Source organism: Hypanus sabinus, chromosome 7, assembly GCF_030144855.1.
Source record: "Hypanus sabinus isolate sHypSab1 chromosome 7, sHypSab1.hap1, whole genome shotgun sequence".
NCBI lineage: Eukaryota > Metazoa > Chordata > Chondrichthyes > Myliobatiformes > Dasyatidae > Hypanus > Hypanus sabinus.
Genome location: NC_082712.1, coordinates 40,978,968 through 40,993,849, shown reverse-complemented (window position 1 = coordinate 40,993,849; position 14,882 = coordinate 40,978,968). Strand labels below are relative to the sequence as shown.

Genomic DNA, 14,882 nt, shown 5'->3' with positions numbered 1-14,882 from the left:
TGATAAATATATAGAGAAAAAATTGAGTTACATTAAGTATATATATGTCTATTAAATGGTTAATTTAAAATTGCTAGTGCAAAAATAACAGAAATAAAAAAGTAACACGAGTGAATCTGCAGATGCTGGAAATAAATAAAAAAATAGTAAGGTTCTGTTCATGGATTTACTCTGGAGGGCAGGAGAATGAGGGGAGATTTGATAGAGATATACAAAATTATGAGGGTATAGATAGGGTAAATGCAAGCAGGTTTTTTTCCACTGAGGGTTGTGAAAATAGAACTAGAGGTCATTGGTTAAGGGTGAAAGGTTAAATGTTTAAGGGGAACATGAGGGGGAACTTAGTCACTCAGTATGCTGAGAGAGTGGAATGATCTGCCAGCACAGGTGGTGGTTGTGAGTTTGATTTCAACATTCATGGCAAATTTGGATAGGTACATGGATGGGAGTGGTATGGAAGACTATAGTCTGGGTGTAGATCAATGGAACTAGGCAGATTAATAGTTCATAATGGACTAGGTGTGTCAAAGGGCCTGTTTCTAAGCTGTAGTGTTCTGTGACTCTCCAAATGGCTATGTAGACGTGTCTTACCACTCTTTTAGAGATAATTCCTGATTTGAACTCAATCAAGAAATCATAAGTCAGAAAAGACTAGAGTACCTTAGAGTGTAGTTAACAGAATAGACTTTATAATTGTAGCACTGAGCAGGCAATTTGGCCCACTATGTTGTGCCAATCTCGATGCCAATTTATACTAAATATCCTTCATATCTTTCAATTTATTATTCATGAGTCAATCCTAAAGCTTCTTAAACTCATCAAACTACCTGCTTCCACTACTGCCCCACCACCTATAGTAGGCACCTACCAATCTCCGCATTAAAAAAAACTTCCCCTTTAAACTCCACCCCCACCCAACCTTAAAAGTATGTTCCCTAACTGTTAGAAAATTGTTCAATGTTTTGTAACCCCCTGGGTCGCCTCAGGCTCGCTCAACTCGTTCTCGTCTAGGGGGAGCAGCCTTCGGCCCCGCCAAACTGGGTAATCAGCTGGTGTGGATGCTGTGTGAGGTCCCCGCCTCAACCAAAAACAGACAGTACACCATATGCGATTAAATGAATACAATTTATAAAGGTTACTATAACTAAGTGATTAATAACGATACAATATATATGAAGAGAAAATTAAAGAAAAGGCGCCAAACTTATCAAAGTCCAAACCACTTCGTGCACAGCCGTTGGAGCTCAATTTCTGAAGTCTTCTGGCCACCATTCGATCCCCTCCGAACTCCTCGACTCGCAGCTCAGGACCCTCCGAACTCCTCGGACTCTCCAAACAGCTCAGGACCCTCCGAGTGGTCAACCAAGCACATCTAGCTTCATCCCCCCCCCGGAGAATCTCCCGGCCTCGGACCCCCCTTTGGGGTCCGATCCTCGCCCAGCTTAGAGCATTGCGTCCTCTCTCTCGACCCCCTCGCGCCGATCTGCCCAAAAGCCAGTCAACAAAAGCTTACAGACTCAGAAGAAAGAACATTAATCCCCATTTGGTTTACAAAGGAATACCATTCTCGTTATCAGTAAATTAGCATTCCTGCTAGTTAACAAAAAGAAGAAACCCTCTTTACACTTAGAAAATTGTTCAATGTTTAAAGAAAGATCTGATTTGAAATAGTGTTTTATAATTTGTTCCATGTCTCTAAATGAATCTTTGTGAATATGTATGTTCCATTTTGATCAAAATAGTACATCAATACTTTTGTTGAATTTTGTTTTCTATTCAGGCAATTGTAAAATCTAAGAAAGCTACAGAAACCTATAAATTATATGTGGAGAAATATGCAGTGGCAAGAACAGATTTTCAACAAAAAATGACAGAGACTTCACGGGTATGTATTTGACTGCTGATTATCGGAGTGGTTTAGTTACATTTATGGTGTAGAGTGAACTGTATACATTTTTCCTATACATGCATGTATTAGTGTACATAAATATTAGCAGCATGGGTATTCTTTGTATATATCCATTAAAGAATATGAGGGAGGCAGAAAATTTTGGTTGCAGTGAAGATAAATGTCTATGGCTGGTGTATATTAATAAATTACATGGACAATCAATGATTTTCTATTGGGATGAAAAAAGAAAAATGATAATGTTTCTGTGTATGGTGTCCTGTTGAGTGGAACTGTTCTTACAATAAGCTGCATGGTTTGCAAAGTAAAGGAGAATATACTTGTGGGTATATCTATATACTGCAGAGTGAATACATTGTCAAGGAATTACTTAATTATATTGACCTATGTAACTTGTCAGCAATTTGTTTGGATCATTTCATTTTGAAAGCTGTATCTATTAAATTCATTAAATCATTTATGAAATAAAAGCAGGTTTAAAATCTGATCAATGCTGATCAAGTGATTATATTGAAATCTCTCCCTTTCCTCTTGTACTTTCCGCTGTCCTCACAGTAGATGTTACAATTACTCTTACATCTCTTCCCTTACCACCAGCCAGGGATGTAACCAATCATTCAGGTGAGGCAGAAGTTCACATGCATCTCCTCCAACTTTGTCTACTGCTTTTGCTGCTCCTGGAGTGACCTTCTCTATATTGATGAGACCAAGCACAGTCTTGGCAACCATACCACAAAACACCTATACACAGTGACCATCTCCCTGTGTCAGACCATTTCTACTCTCCTCCCCATTTACACACTGATTTGTCCATCCTTGGCCTTCTCCACAGTCATGACGAGGCCCAATGAAAACTGGAGGAGCAACGTGTCATATTCCTCCTGGATAGTTTACAACGTGAATACTGAATTTCCCAATTTTGGTCAATCCACCCCACTCCTCTTCCCCGTCAATCTCCCCTTTTTCTGATTAACCAGTCCTCTCATTTTTGTCCTCCTCCTAACCCTTCCCCTATGTTACTCCTTCACTCATGCTTGTCACCTTCCCCTCCTGGCTCCATGCACCCATTTTACACACAGGATTCCCCTCCCGCACATCCCCCCTTCCACTCCCTATCTGGTTCTAATGGTTGTTCACATTTGCTTTCCCATTCTCACCTCCTTTACTTATCCTGGTGGCCTCCTACTTCAGTTTGACTTCTCATTCCTATTCCACCATGTTTGTCAATGCCCTCCTCTAAAGCCATGATGAGGCCACACTCAGGATGGAGGAGCAAGATTTTATATTCCATCTGGATAGCCTCCAACTTGATGGCATGAACACTGATTTCTCTAACTTCCAATAATCTCTCCCCGCTCCTTCTCTCTTTTTCCAGTCCGCATTCTAGCTCCTCTCATACCCCTTCTTTTTTCCTCACCTGCCCATCTGGTGCCCCTCCTCCTTTCCTTTCTCACATGGTTTACTGTCCACCCTTTTTTTCAGCTCTTTATCTCTTCTGCCTATCACCTCCCAGCTTCTTACTTAATCAGCACTCACCCCACTCACCCATATCACCATATCACAATTACAGCACGGAAACAGGCCATCTCGGCCCTTCTAGTCCGTGCCGAACGCTTACTCTCACCTAGTCCCACTGACCTGCACTCAGCCCATAACCCTCCAATCCTTTCCTGTCCATATACCTATCCAATGTTTTTTAAGTGACAAAATTGAACCTGCCTCTACCACTTCTACTGGAAGCTTGTTCCACACAGCTACCGCTCTCTGAGTAAAGAAGTGCCCCCTCATGTTACCCCTAAACTTTTGCCCTTTAACTCTCAACTCATGTTCTCTTGTTTGAATCTCCCCTACTCTCAATGGAAAAAGCCTATCCACGTCAACTCTATCTATCCCCCTCATAATTTTAAATACCTCTATCAAGTCCCCCCTCAACCTTCTACTCTCCAGAGAATAAAGACCTAACTTGTTCAACCTTTCTCTGTAACTTAAGTGCTGAAACCCAGGTAACAATCTAGTAAATCTCCTCTGTACTCTATTTTGTTGACATCTTTCCTTTAATTCGGTGACCAGAACTGTACACAATAATCCAAATTTGGTCTCACCAATGCCTTGTGCAACTTTAACATTAAATCCCAACTCCTATACTCAATGCTCTGATTTATAAAGGCCAACATACTAAAAGCTTTCTTCACCACCCTATCCACATGAGGTTCCACCTTCAGGGAACTATGCACCATTATTCCTAGGTCACTCTGTTCTACTGCATTCCTCAATGCCCTACCGTTTACCATGTATGTCCTATTTTGATTAGTCCTACCAAAATGCAGCACCTCACACATCAGCATTAAACTCCATCTGCCATCTTTCAGTCCACTCTTCTAACTGGCCTAAATCTCTCTGGAAGCTTTGCAAACCTACTTCATTATCCACAACGCCACCTATCTTAGTATCATCTGCATACTTACTAATCCAATTTACCATTCCATCATCCAGATCATTAATGTATATGACAAACAACATTGGACCCAGTACAGATTCCTGAGGCACACCAGTAGTCACCGGCCTCCAACCTGACAAAACAGTTATCCACCACTACTCTCTGGCATCTCCCATCCAGCCATTGTTGAATCCATTTTACTACTTCAATATTAATACCTAACAATTGAACCTTCCTAACTAACCTTCCGTGTGGAACCTTGTCAAAGGCCTTACTGAAGTCCATATAGACAATATCCACTGCTTTACCCTTGTCAACTTTCCTAGTAACCTCTTCAAAAAAATTCAATAAGATTTGTCAAGCATGACCTTCCATGCACAAGTCCATGTTGACTGCTCCTAATCAGACCCTGTCTATCCAGATAATTATATATACCATCTCTCAGGATACTTTCCATTAATTTACCCACCACTGATGTCAAACTTACAGGCTGATAATTGCTAGGTTTACTATTAGAACCCTTTTTAAACAATGGAACCACATGAGCAATATGCCAATCGTCCAGCACCATCCCCATTTCTAATGACATTTGAAATATTTCTGTAAGAGCCCCTGCTATTTCTACACTAACTTCCCTCAAGGTCCTAGGGAATATCCTGTCAGGACCTGGAGACTTATCCACTTTTATATTCTTTAAAAGCTCCAGTACTTCCTCCTCTTTAATCATCATAATTTCCATAACTACCCTACTTGTTTCCCTTACCTTACACGATTCAATATCTTTCTCCTTAGTGAATACCGAAGAAAAGAATACCCTCACACACTGTCTACTTGCTTTCTCTATTTGTGAACTAACCTCCTCTCCCCTAGTCTCTTCAAATTGATTCCCACCCCCCAACCATTCTAGTTTAAAGTCTTCCAGTAGCCTTAGCAAATCTCCCCGGCAGGATATTGGTCCCCCTATGTTTCAAGTGTAACCCATCCTTTTTGTACAGGTCACACCTGCCCCAAAAGAGGTCCCAATGATCCAGAAACTTGAATCCCTGCCCCCTGCTCCAATCCCTCAGCCATGCATTTATCCTCCACCTCATTCCATTCTTACTGTCACTGTTGCATGGCACAGGCAGTAATCCCGAGATACTACCTTTGTGGTCCTTCTTCTCAACTGCCTTCCTAACTCCCTATATTCTCCTTTCAGGACCTCTTCCCTTTTCCTACCTATGTCATTGGTACCTATATGTACCACGACCTCTGGCTCCTCACCATCCCAATTCAGGATATCTTGGACACAATTAGAAACATCCCGGACCCTGGCACCAGGGAGGCAAACTACCATCTGGGACTCCTGATTGCATCCACAGAATAGCCTATCTGACCCTCTAACTATGGAGTCCCCTAATACTACTTCCTTCCTCTTCCTTTCCCTACCCTTCTGAGCTACAGGGCCGGACTCTGTGCTGGAGGCACGGCCACTGTTGCTTCCCCCAGGTAGGCTGTCCCCCACCAACTGTGCTCAAACAGGAGTACTTATTGTCAAGGGGTACAGCCACTGGAGCACTGTCTAGTACCTGACTCTTCCCCTTCCCCCTCCTAACTGTGACCCACCTGTCTGCCTCCCGTGGCCCCGGTGTGACCACATGCCTGTAACTCCTCTGTATCGACTCCTCATTCTCCCTGACCAGACGAAGGTCATCGAGCTGCAGCTCCAGTTCCCTAACACGGTCCCTTAGGAACTGCAGCTTTGCGCACCTGGCGCAGATGTGGACGACTGGGAGGCTAGGAGACTCCTGCATCCGACACCGTGAAAATAAGCTGCCCTCACACTCATAATTTCCCCTTTCCTCAAATAATAGGAAAAACCTGAAACCTAATCTACCTTGCCTCGCCCGTTTCTGCCTAATCCTGTTGAGCCAAAGCCCTTAAACCTTCACTCTACTCCCGGCTCACTCTGCTGCCTGCAAACGACACTACCTGCTGTATAAGGCTGTGTCCTTTTTAAATCTTCCCCGCTTCACTGCCCGACGTCACACGCCTGTGAAGTCCCACCTCTCTTAACTCTGATGAGAAGAAGAAAGAATCAAAATGGCTTCTGCTGCTCTCCCATTCCGATTCTCCGACTTCCTTCTCCAAAAAAAAACCTTTACCCTCACTTGATTTCACCTATCATCCCTATCATCTATCAGCTTGTACTCTTTTCCCTCCACACCTCCCACCTTCTTATTCTGGCTTCTTCCCCCTTCATTTCCAGTCCTGAAGAAGAGTCTCGGTCCAAAATGTTGACTATTTATTCTTCTCCGTAGATGCTTCTTAACCTGCTGAGGTCCTCCAGCATTTTGTGTGTATTGCTCTAGATTTCTAGCATCTACAGAATCTCTTGTGTTTATCATCTGAATCCAGCTCTGGTAGCACTTGTATTCCTGCTCATCTCTCTCCAGCAGCCATCTTCTATCCTCATACTTCCTCCTTCTTCGCTCCATCAGTTCTTTTTACTTTTTTCTCTCACCATATCTGTCTACATCAATCACTCACATGCCACACCCTTCTACTAGTACCTATCTGGCAATACCTGCGGTAATTTTACACCACTCATGAGTCCACCAGTTGCTTCAGAATCATTTCTTGCCACTTCCCTTCTCTTTGTTTTGCTGGCCATCTCATTTTTCTCAACGCAGGGTTTCAGCTCAAAACATCAACAATTTCTTTCTTCCCACTGAAGCTGCTCAACCTATTGAGTGCTTCCAGCAGATTATGTATTGAAAAACATTGAAAGCCTTGTGTGAGCCTTTTGTATTAAATGCATGGTTTAAAAATAAGCCCTGATATGATACTTTTTGCAAGGATAGACATGAATGAAGATGAATAGGTATTGAATAAGATGAAGTGCGTAGTGTCTGTGGAAACATGCAACAAGAAAGACGTCTAGAGTAAGATGACTGAATTTGCATGTGATGAACATTGTGGATGAGAGAAATACCAAAGAGAGTAGTGCCTCAATGCAGGAAAAGCTGGGAAACAACAGGAATTGTGAAATACTCTTATTTGAATGGGAAAAGGCATGCACCTAAGCAAATATATTTCTTGTGGTGGCCACAATTGCAAAAGAAGAAGTTTTCCATTTGCTCTATTAACCAACATTGTGGCTTTCAAGTTGTATGCCAAATTAACATTTGTTTAATGCGAGAATTTCAGCACACAAGATGTCTTTTATCCAGTAGAATATATTATTTTCTGTAAAAGTTATATAGTGGCTTCAAGATAAGAAGTGATGTCCTAATCCCAAGAGCCAGCATGACCTAAAACTTGATTTTTTAAACATGGGTCAATAGTATTGGAATGATCTTAATAGTGACCTTACCAATATGGAAGGAAGGCCACCCTTGAAGAGACCGTTTGAATGGTTGCCAGGATAAAATCTTTTTTTTTCTTTTTCTGAAGCATACATACGGGCTTTTAGAAGGTATGTAAGAGGTTGAGAAAATAGTGAGGATAGTCGTTGGTGAGTGATGGTACTTTCTATTTAACAAAAAATGCCTTGCAGTGCTGATGAGTTATCTGCATCATGAATTGATTTTTTTATCTGCATCATGAATTAGATGTTTGTTTCTTTATAATACTGCTTGCTATGTTACTATGCTGTGAGAAAATATTTTTAATATTGGATCTCATCGCGATTTAAAGTTCATAAGAACTTCATTGCCCGTTAATGTTTCATCATTTGCAAATAGTTGATTGCCAAGTCATATTTTTGCTGTATATGGAATTTAAGTAAAAGATAAAGCCGTATGTTCAAAGCACACGAATGATAAAGCATTGTATCCCAGATATTGCCATCTATTGCTTACTTCCTAGGTTTATGAACCTTTATACAATAACTAAATATCATTTCAGAGACACTTAATCTTGTTTATGTTTGTCTTTGGTTTCTTATTGAAACTGGGTCCTCAGTGCTTATTCATCAACATAATTTAGAGTAATTCAGTTTTTACGTGTGAATGTTATTTTTTGTTTGCAATTAGTGTCAAATTCCAGGATCTTTGGCACTGTCAAATTTAATGGCACAATACTGTGTTATTTGATGTTGCTTCATTTATTTTTAATTGCTGCCTTTCATACATTTGTTAGCTTTTTGTTTACACTTTGAATTATGAAAAATGGAATTTAGTTTTAATGTTGTACTTATTTACATCAGAAATTTCAGGAAATTGAAGAAGCACATCTTAAGCATATGAAAGAAATATTGAGTTCTTTCACACAATCTATAGAAGAAACTCACATACAGATTGGACAGGTAGGTTACTACCTATAATGAGTTATGAAAAATATCAAATAGAATATTGTCAAGTTTTCCAGGTTTCTTCTTGTAACATGAGCCTCAAGAAAATTTGAAACTTGAGGCCATTGATTTACCATCTATTCAAAGGCACATTTATAAATAGTGCCAAGAGACATTTTGTAGATTCTGCTGATGTATAACATATAGTTGCCTAGCAATATGTGAATTCACCCAACAAAGATTTAGGGAAAAATAAATCTCTATGTGAAATCGTTTCCATAAAGTGTAATTAGCTATGTATGGCAACCAGTGATTCCCAAGTGTTGAAGGCATCATAGTGATGCAGCTAGTAGAGCTGTATCACAGATCCAATGATCCAGTTTCAAATACGATCTCCAGTGATTACTGTAGGTTTTGTGTGATCTCTCTATGTCCACACGCTTCTTCTGGGCCTGCCAGTTGCTTCCCACATTTCAATAGTGGGTGGGTTTCTAGTAAATTGGCTGCTGTAAATTGTAATGTAGATAGGCGGTAGTGTTACGAATTCCCGTAACTGGATTACTTACCAGCAAAGATAGAGAGGTCCGTTGAAGTCTGATGGTACTATTTTTAAAAGTGTTTATTTATAAAGGGGCACAAAAATAAGAAAATAAGATTAATACAAACATTCAGATAATATACGTCGTCAATACTCAATCTAAAAGCGCGGGAATAATAATAATCATCAATAAGAAATAGCTCGATCGTTTGTCTAGGGGATAATATATTGTCCGATGGAAATATAAAAGTCACTCAGTTCCTGCAGGCTTCAGCCTTTGGGGACCGCTGGGTTTTCACTTGTTGAAGAGAGAGAGATTTGTGAGAAAAGAAACTTGCCAGGGTCTTTTATGAAGCAAATCTGTTGAATTGGGAAAATTGGTTCCCCATTGTTAGTTCAAGAAAATCGTTTCTGTGGTACCTGCCACCGGCCCCCAGGCGAGGGAACCGAACGCACGTGGCTTCCTTCAAATGGCTTCCAGCTACTACGGGATCGTTAGCGTTTCTTCTCGTGCGTCTGAAAGGGGTTGTTCCCCCAGACCCTCTTTTATACTTCCTCACGGGGTCTCAGATGTCAATCAGGATGGGATGATGCAATCCCTCTCTCAACCAGCCCACTTTGCCCGAGGGCTTGCACATAGCATAGTCCCCAATCCACAAACGTGGTCTCCAGGAGACAATGGCCAGGTCTCTCTCATTTCTCTGAGCCAGCCCAATAATGCTCTTGCGATTCTCACAAAGGAGGGGGCTCCCCCCACCCCTTCGGCCCCTCAGAGCTGTGCTGCATTCATAACAGTAGAAACAAGTTAATTTTTGGGAATTTAGGAGGAATAGATATCAGGGAAAATTAATGGGCTTGGACTACTCTCTGAGATGTGATAAACTTGATTAGCCAGTTGACCTTTATGTTGTGATGAACATAACATTTTCTATACAGAATATAGAAAATCAAAGCCTCTTTGTGACTCTTCCTTGTACTGTTTGTAGAAATTGTCCTTTCTTGAAGGTTTTCTGAGTTTATCAAGAAATTTTCTGACAACACAACTGAACTATTTGATTGTGACATCCTATGACTTTAATTCAGTATTTTGCATCAGACATCCTATTTTCTTCTATTTGCTGCTCTGCAATTTTACTTTCTAAATATGTGTGCATCAACTTGAATTTTATTTTACTTTTTTTCCACTTCATGTCTTGCTATTATATCTATTTTACCATTAATATGGAATCTTACTTTGTTAATTTGTGGTTTATCTGCCCACAATCTAATGATGTTTATCTTATTCAATAGTTGATGAACTGCCTCCAGTGATTCTTTTGCCACTCCCTCTTTAGACTGAGAAATAGTAGGATTCCAAAATCAAATCTATACAATGTCACCCCACTTCAGAATTGGTCTAATGAGTACTAATGCTTCTGCCTTTCAACATTTCCAAGGTTTCAAGACTGTTTATAAGTACAGTGGATTGTAGTTAATTGGGCCATCAGTAAATAGGGGCAACTGCTTTTTTGGGACAACCCTTAAAGAGCAAAACTAATTGAGAAAATAGCCAGAATTTCCTTTGTTCATTTGTCCATACTTAATTGGGACAGGAGACTTGTTGAGCACTTTCCAACTAGCGTCTGTCGTATGCACTTATGCACTGTGTTGAGAGTGAACAATTTTTAAGTAGTCACTTGTGTGTAAATGTGTTATTGGAAAAAACATTTAGGCTAAATGTTTTAAGGGGCTAAGAATGGATAGTTTACCAATTGAGTACTGTGCTAAAAAGAATGTACGGATTGACTTCTGAAATTTTTAAGAAATGGCTGATGAGTTAGGATGTAGAGCTACAGCAGAAATCAAGAAAAATTCTTATGCTTGTTGACAACTGTCCAGTACACCCTAATTTATAATGTTTGAGGAACATTCAGCAGGAATTTCTGCCTGCTAATACAACATCCTTGGTGTAGCCAATGGATTTGGGAATCATAAAAAAATTTACAGACATACCGCAGAAAACTGTTGAACCATATTCTTGAAGCAATTGAAGAAAATCTACTGACATCTTTTTCAACAGCCATGAAAGTGAGTGCAAGGATTTATTATTGGATTACCACTCTACTTCATGCAGGAAGGCAATGAAGGGAATTCATTAGGTGTCTCCGCTGATTATACAGTTAAAAGATCACAGTGCTGTATACTGGATGAATTCATCCATTGATAACTATTAGGAACACAGTTTTATAGTATTGTAGTAGTATTGATATTATTCTAATTTGTAGTTTTCAAATAATATAAGTAGTATTCTAATTTGTTCTGTTTTTCATTTAAATGCATAATTTGTTACTCAGTTTATCTTTTTTTATATGTTTTTAACTACTTCCATAAAACTTTGGCTGAATGGGTCACTGCTTATTTAGGTGAAAATATACTGAACCTGATGTGTCCCAATTAACCAGAATCCACTGTATTTCATGAAGTGGCCTTGGAAATGATCTCAATGCCTATAATGTCTATGAAAAACATGTTATTGACTAATCTCTCAAGAAAGTTGGTAATTTTGTCAAATATAGTGAATCCTCCCTAATACCAGTTTACTGACCGGCTACTGTAAAGATGGGAGAAGAGTTCCAAATAATAAGTATTTAGTCCAAGTGCGTCAGTAATATATTCTCATAAGTGTAATGGACTAACCTATCAATCTTTAATCATTGTAAAATCTACCATCTATTTTCATTCATTTTCTTTTTTTTTCTATTTTTGTTCTTTAAATTTATATTTTCATTATTTGTTGTAGCTATTTTTAGCTTTCAAATCCTGTTGAATGTTATTGACTACAGGCTTTCTACAACTTTCACTCCTGCAAGTAGTTTCATTACAGTTATATTTTAATCTATCATTTAAAAATAAACTTTTTTGTTTTTAGGTACATGAAGAATTGGTACAGAATATTGAGAATACTACAGTTGAAAGTTTGATACACAAGTTTGCTGAAACAAAAGGCACTGGTAAAGACAGACCTGGTAAGAATCAATTTTGTGTGGTACTGAGTTCTCTTCTGTTGAGTAAAGGAAAATATGAACATATTTATATTCATATCATTTCTAAATTCAGAATTTTGGCATTACATTCATCTTAACGTTTGAAAGAAATAGCGACTTGATTTCAAAGAAATATGTTTTCCACGAAGCACCAAGATACTTTGAGACTATATAAATTCAGATTATTTTGTTTCAAAGCATTGTGTGTGTGAACTCTATTTACCTAAGTTGTAGGGGCTGATCAGCTTTTGTTTTTATAGTTTAATGAAATATTGTATCATGAAAATTCTTTGCTAAATCCATCTTCAATACAGTAATAATTATTTGTTTAAAAATGAAATAATCCAGATTCTTGAATTCTGACATAAAAATAGAAAACAGAAAATAAGCAGATCATTTGTGGAAAAATCAGTGGATTGATGTTCAGATCATTTGCCACTTACTGTTCTGAAGAAAATAAATTTTGACAATAAAGGGTAAGAGCAGGAGGAAGTTGATAAGCCGTCAAGTTTGCTTGGTAAAATTCAGTGAGATTATGATTCAGTTAGGTAATGGCTTTTTATATTCTCAGTAAAATTCAATAAGATTATAATTCAGTTAGATAAATGTACTCCAGCTTCACTTACCTGCTTGATCTTACCTGTATTCTAAGACTCCCTTAATGACCAAAAATCTATTGACTTCACTCATGGTTTTCAGTAGTGATTACCCTTCTGTAGCCTTAGTGGTTGGAGTATTAATGAACCACCATTCCTTGTTTCAATTATAACTGGTTGATTGCTTATGTCCCTTGTTCTATCCTGTCAATTTCCGTCCAGTGCTTCTACTTTTGAATGTGGTGGTAATGATTTAGTGATTACCATCAAAGCACTTAAATATTCTTTAATCTTTGCCTCAAGAAACATTGCCCAACAGGTAGCCAAGAAATGAAAAATATATATTGCTAGTTTGTACGCAATGTAGAAATGTCCCTTGTATGAAAATGTAATATTGTTGCTGCCTTACTTTCAGGATTAATGGGAACAGTCATTTTTCTGGCTTATGCCACTGTGTGCATGTGAATACATATATTTGTTTTTGCAAAGGAGGGCTGGCATTTATTCTTTAAAATGGCCGACAGTAATTTTATTTTCATAAAACAATGTGCATTTTTTATGATCAAACAAATATGTACTCAAGGATAACTCAAGAAAGATAAACGTTGATCTATCACAAGTAGCACACAAATTGTTGGAAGATCTCACAGGTCAGGCTACATCTCTAGAGGGAAATAAACAGTCAACATATCAATTGTCTTATGAATCCTTTGCAATTCATAGACCAACTTGAACCTATGCTCATTTTAAATGTCTCAGATAAAATAGGTCAAATATAATGAAATAGTTAAAGCATTTTAAAGTTTGCAATGGTAGTACCTTAAAAGTAAATTAGAGATGTAGAAACATAGAAAACCTATAGCACAATACAGGCCCTTCAGCCCACAAAGCTGTGTCGAACATGTCCTTACCTTAGAACTACCTGGGCATACCCATAGCCCTCTATTTTTCTAAGCTCCATGTATCCATCCAGGAGTCTCTTAAAAGACCCTATCGTTTCTGCCTCCACCACTGCTGCAGGCAGCCCATTCCATGCACTCACCACTCTGCGTAAAAAAATTTAATCCTGACGTCTCCTCTGCACCTACTTCCAAGCACCTTAAAACTATGCCCTCCCGTGTTAGCCATTTCAGCCCTGGGAAAAAGCTTCTGACTATCCACACGATCAATGCCTTTCATTATTTTGTACACCTCCAGATTGATCCAGAAATATTTATCATAAGCCTTACTGTAATCAACTGAAGGTTTAGTCAATTGCTTTGCTTCACAATTCTAGAGCATTTCCAAATTTTATCGTGCTCCTGAGTGTGTTCTTTATACAGGTCTAAATGCATGTGATCTTAAATTTTTTTCAGAATCATCTTAAAAGATAAGAAGGACTTTGATTGCTCAAAGCAGAAAATGTGCAGTCATTAGAAAACTGCAGGATTGGCAAATGATAGTTGGTTGAATGGTGAATGAATGTAGGTTTGATTCAGTCCATTAATCAGATCACATCATGTAGCACAATTGATTCAAGAGACAATTTTGTAATGAATCATGAGGAATAGTACATTCTAAAGTAGACTTTACAAACCACTTTCAATGCAAAATTAAATGCTGTAGTCAAAGTACAGCATTTACTACCATATACTAACGTGAGATTTGTTTTCTGGCAGGCATTCACAGTAAATAGAATAAAATAGTAGAATCAATGAAAAACCAAATGACAGAGATGAACAAACAACCAATGTGAAAAAGGCAATGAACTGCAAATACAAAAAGAAAAGAATAATATTAAATAAATAAGCAATGTATTCAAGAACACAAGTTGAAGAGTCCTTAAAAGTTAGTTGATAGATTGTACAATCAGTTAAGTATTGAATTGAGTGAAGTTATCCCCTCTTTTTCAAGAGCCTGATGGTTGAAGGGTTATAACTGGTCCTGAACCTGGTGATGTGGGACAGTACTCATTCCAGCTAGCAGCAGCGAGAAGAGTGGGCGTTCTTGATCATGAACGTTGCTTTCCTGCAACAGCGCTTCTTGTAAATATGTCAAATGGTCAAGAGGGCTTTACCTGTGATGAACTGGATTGTGTCCACCGTTCAAGGACATTGGCGGTCCCAA

General features: G+C 38.8%; 1 protein-coding gene across 4 annotated transcripts in view; it reads left to right on the top strand.

The window, feature by feature from the left end:
- Nucleotides 1–14,882, top strand: part of fcho2 (FCH and mu domain containing endocytic adaptor 2) — a 208,967-nt gene that overhangs the window by 66,546 nt on the left and 127,539 nt on the right. For all 4 annotated transcript variants that reach the window (XM_059974581.1, XM_059974579.1, XM_059974578.1 and 1 more), the window contains 3 exons: nt 1,781–1,885; nt 8,536–8,634; nt 12,066–12,162. In XM_059974581.1, the coding sequence (XP_059830564.1) occupies nt 1,781–1,885; nt 8,536–8,634; nt 12,066–12,162 (301 nt within the window). The remainder of the gene's footprint in view (nt 1–1,780; nt 1,886–8,535; nt 8,635–12,065; nt 12,163–14,882) is intronic.